This window comes from Gavialis gangeticus, unplaced genomic scaffold, assembly GCF_001723915.1.
Source record: "Gavialis gangeticus isolate Ggan-Ray unplaced genomic scaffold, GavGan_comp1, whole genome shotgun sequence".
NCBI lineage: Eukaryota > Metazoa > Chordata > Crocodylia > Gavialidae > Gavialis > Gavialis gangeticus.
This window is the reverse complement of record NW_017728995.1, coordinates 59,169,242-59,174,091: the sequence shown is the minus strand read 5'-3', so window position 1 is coordinate 59,174,091 and position 4,850 is coordinate 59,169,242. Positions and strand designations below refer to the sequence as shown.

General features: G+C 45.5%; 1 protein-coding gene across 3 annotated transcripts in view; it reads left to right on the top strand.

Annotated features, from left to right (window-relative positions):
• Positions 1-4,850, top strand: part of LOC109288223 (beta-galactoside alpha-2,6-sialyltransferase 1-like) — a 148,327-nt gene that overhangs the window by 133,605 nt on the left and 9,872 nt on the right. For all 3 annotated transcript variants that reach the window (XM_019503682.1, XM_019503685.1, XM_019503684.1), the window contains exon 4: positions 571-672. In XM_019503682.1, coding sequence (XP_019359227.1) covers positions 571-672 — 102 coding nt within the window. The remainder of the gene's footprint in view (positions 1-570; positions 673-4,850) is intronic.

The window sequence follows — 4,850 nt, the reverse complement described above, 5'->3', positions numbered from 1 at the left end:
GTGCTGCCACTGTTCTACCTCTTGCTGGGAGCGGGGTGGAGGAGCTGAGGCCAGCGCTGCTAGCCTCGGCTTCCCCACCCTCTCTCCGGTCGTCGGCGCAGCTTTGGAATCATGGCAGTGCTCCCCCACGCTTGGAGCACTCTGGCTGTTTCTGTCAGCCAATCAGAGTACGAATAAAGCATTACGGACAGACAGACAGACAGACTTAAGCTTTTTTAATATTAGAATTTTGGCTGTAAAGGCTGTTCTGGGGAAAACAACACTGACAGCGATACTGTGGTATTCAACATGCTGCTGTTGTGGACCATTACAACTTGTCATCCCAAAGACCTTTCTGACAAAATGTGATCTGACCAGCCTATCTGCACTGTTCCTTTTGATGCTGTGTATGTATAACATTATTAGGGAGTAGGTAATGAAAACAGGTAGAAAAGGAGACCTTTTTTTTTAAGGTGAGAAGCAATTTGTACCCTATAGCTATGTTCAGCGATTACTTTTGGTGTTTGATTTTTGTACATGCTTCTAACAGAGTAAAACACATACTGATCATCTTTCCTTTTGTTCTTCAAGCTTGTGACTGTTGAGGAGCACAACTTCCTTACAGAAAGCTTATACAATACTGGGATTTTAATTGTCTGGGATCCAGCACCATACCATGCAGAAATTCATGAGGTAAGTTAAGAGTTGGGTGGTAAATAAACCTCAAATGGTTTTATGGGCAGCTCTTGGGGGTGCCTATACACAAGCACAGAGGCTGCTCCAGTGCACTGGAATTCTAGCACGTTGGAACAAGCTTGATTATTTGAGTCTGCTGGAGTGTAGCAATTGCGATGCTCCAGCAGCCTCCAGTGTCTTATGCATCAGCATCTCTGGATTAAAAAATTCACCATTTTTAAGTGTGGGGATGCTGATCTAGGAGATGCAGTAGCATTTTAATTAAAGCACCTCTCGAAGTCACTCTAATTAAAGCGCTGCCCCAGCGCAGGCCCAGAGCACCTGTAAAAGTGCCCTTGGCTCCTTTCTTATGAGACATTCCTGTGGGTCAAGGGTCATTTTTTTTTAAATGCCATTCTTGTTCATTTCCATGTTATACTAGAGTAACAGTGTACAGTGCTGAAAGTGCCTTTTACATCTTAATATGTAACTAACTCATGAGAAATGCAAGCCTGAAAGCATCTGCGGTGTCTCTCGTTTATTACTGCACTAAGTTCCCCATGGACCAACCCCACATTAAGGTGACCACTGCTGCCTATAACAACAGACTCGCTGCAGCGAGAGAGAATTCTCATTTTTTCTTAGATTTACACTGGAGGGTCTGAACAAAGTGGGTATTTTGTTACTGAAGACATGAGTTTTCCATGGACACTGTTTGGGGTAAGGTAAATAGTTTAGGGGAAACCCTATGTAAAGATCAGCAAATTCTTCTTATTGGCATTAGCTAGATTTTTTTTTAAGATTCATAAATTAGAGTATCTTATGCAGTAACTAATGGGGCTAAAACTTTGTGCTGGCGAATTTCAAGAGAATGCAGTCTTGACAGAAAAAAGCTATGTACTTCACCTAACTTAGTGTAAGCAGTGCTCAGCACCAGTACTAGAACAGCCCACCTTAAGCTTTTCATGCTTTGGTAAGGCGTTCTGTATCTTATTTTTAGAGTACCGTATGCCACTAATGTCATCCTTGAAATTGGAAAGACCAGGACAATTCAAGACTCCAGAGAAGCCTTCAGATTGATCACTCCTAGTCAGTTACATCAAATATGCAGCTAAATGGTACAGTAACTTTACAGTGTGGAGAGCAAGACTGAAGAGTTTCTATCCATTTAAGCAATGTTTCACTTGACATATAGGGCGTGTGTAGATGAAACGGGGGCCCTAAATTGAAGCAGTGAGTTTTTAAAAACACTGCTTCAATTTAAGGCTGAATAAACCTCTGTGTCATGCACACACCTGACTTACATGCCTCTCCAGTGGCAGGGAGGTGAGGGCAAGCTGCCAGCCGGTGGAGTGGTCCCTGTGCTGCTGGGGGGCTGGTGCTTCCCTCTGTGGCAGCAGTGACCCCCCCAACCAGGTGGCACTCGCCTGCAGGCACCCAGCTTGGGCGGTCCTGGGGGGCAGTGCAGCCGTGAAGGGAAGCACCGGGCCCCTGTGCAGCTCAGGCAGGCTCCAAGGGAGTGGAGAAAAAAATCAGGCTCACCACTTTTCTTGGGCAGAGCCTGCCTTCCTGGGCTGCATGGAGCCCAGTGCTTCGTTCTGCAGCTGTAGGAGCAGCAAACTAAAACTCCTCCTCCTCAGAGTTTTAGTTTGCTGAGCCCCAAGTCATTTAAGGTGTGTTATGCTGCCAAATTTCCTTCAGTGGCTGGAATTAATATGCAATATCCTGCCAAGGCATTCAAACACCAACATCATTAAAGCGATACAAAAACATTTAGCTGCTTAAAAGTGTCGTGGGCCTCACACCCCTCATTTTGTCTACACATGGCCATAGATCACTGGAGTTTGTTACAGTGTAAGCAGTAGGAAACACATGAGGGCTGACATTGTATTAAGTAGTTAACCAGTATTCATGTAAGTGGAGTTACACCATGATTGCACAATAGGTCCATTAGTAACCATTCCAGTTGTGTCACTATTACAGTGAACATTCCTCTTTTTTGGAAGTTATATAGATTGGTCCTTCCTGGCACTGCATTCAGAACCAGTCTATGTTTATTTGGTCCCTTCTTCCTCCCAAAATTGTTCAGCCTCCTAGCCTCGCTTTAAATTATAATTGAATAACACCAAAAACTGCATAATGTTGAGGGTAGGAAATAGAGAAAGTTTGTTTCTTTCTTTAAATTTCTTGTCAGTATTTGTACTGAAGAGAGATTCAGTAACTTGAGGTACTGTAGCATTCTTGGGGCTTTGGCCTTCTTCCAGGATCAGTTACTGATGTAAACTGGCAGTATCAGCAGTAAAATGAATAGTTACATCATCATGAGTTCAGGACTGGACCCATAGGCTAAAAACAGACCAGTTTAGCCCAGGACAAAGAATTTTAGCCTGGGTTGGGGTGAGTACAGACGAGCGGAGCCCCAGGTGGCACGGGGCACAGCACTTACCCCAGCCCTGGCTGCAGCGGAACCAGGAGCAGCCAACACCAGCTGCCTGCACCAGGTACAGCGCAGCCCAGGAGCAAAGGTGAGTGGGGACAGGTGGAGCACGGTGCAGCCCAGTGGCTGCAGGCAGCTGGCTCTGGCCACTCCTGGGGCTGCTGCAGCCGGGGTTGGTGTGAATGCTGCTCTGTTCCCTCTGCCTTGTGCAGCCCCAGGAGAGGTCCCCCTCCCTAACCCCTTCCCTAGTCCCAGGCTCATTCCCTCCCTCCCTCACTGCCTTGGGAACCTATCCCTATTTATTACATTGTAAAGTGGGTTCATTTTATGTGCCGGTCTCCAGGAATGCATGTACAGCATAAAATCGAGGGAAACCTGTATATGTACATCAGACATGCACACACAATGCCCTGTCCACCGCAACTGATGTTGAATAATCAACGCTTCCATACTAGTGGTGTTTTAGACAAGAAAAGAAACACCTTGATTGCTTTAGTAATTCAGTATTTGTGCTATTTTAATCGAGCTTTAATGCAGCATTCCAGTGCCAGAAAGCATGTGATAACCCAGGCAGTGATAGAAATATGCAGCCTTTCAAAATTCAGTTTGATAACACTGTTACAGACAAAGCCTGCAAAATGACAAAAAGAAGTTTCCAAACTCAACCCATCATGAGTGGCTAGAGGACATAGGAATGTGAGATGGGCATTGATATTTTCCAAGACATCCTTGGAAAGAGAGGGGAGGATGGTGTAGAGCCTGAGAGACCCAGATTCAGATCCTTGCTTTGTTATAGACTTTCTGCAAGGCCACCTCTGCACTAAAAACACTTTAATAGTATGAAAGTACTGTTAAACTGCACCAGCAAAGTGCTTTGTGTGTAAATACAGCTATAGTATGAAAGCTGTGCTTTGTACCAGTAGAGAAAAATGAATACCACCTCTGTGGTGTCTGGTGTAATATTGTGACCAAAATATTTTTATATCACATTTGTAACATGACTCTTCATCCTAATTAAATGCAGTTTGAGAATGATGTAAAATTACATGCTGCATTTCATATAGTCTCCTCAACATCATCTTAGACCAAATGGACAGTTCCACTAGTTGTATGATACAGGGGAGAGGTTACAAGGTGGTACGTTTGAAAAGTTTGGAGTTGAAGGGAGAAGAAATGGGACCTTCTGCGGACTTTATTGCCATTGAGCTGTTTCATTCAGCGTTAAAGTTAACTTGTATTACTACAGGATGGTGTCATCGCGGAGCCATTGGCACAGCTGTTTGAGGACTCCTGGTGCTCGGGTAAAGTCCCTGAGGACTGGGAAAGGGCCAATGTGGTCCCTATTTTCAAAAAGGGGAGGAAGGAAGAGCCTGGCAACTACAGGCCAGTCAGCCTCACTTCTATCCTGGGGAAGGTCTTTGAAAAAATTATTAAGGGCCACTCTTGTGAGAGTCCTGCAGGGGAAGTGATGTTGAGGGGTAACTAGCATGGGTTCGTGCAAGGCCGATCCTGCCTGACTAACCTGGTCTCTTTCTATGACCAAGTAACAAAGAACTTAGATATGAAGGAGGAAGTCGATGTCATCTTCTTGGACTTCCAGAAGGCCGTTGACACAGTGTCCCACCCAATTCTGGTGGGCAAGCTGAGGGACTGCGGCATTGATGAATGCACGGTCACATGGGTGGCAAACTGGCTCCAGGGGCGCACCCAGAGGGTGGTGGTGGACAGGTCGATGTCGACCTGGGAGGGTGTGGGCAGC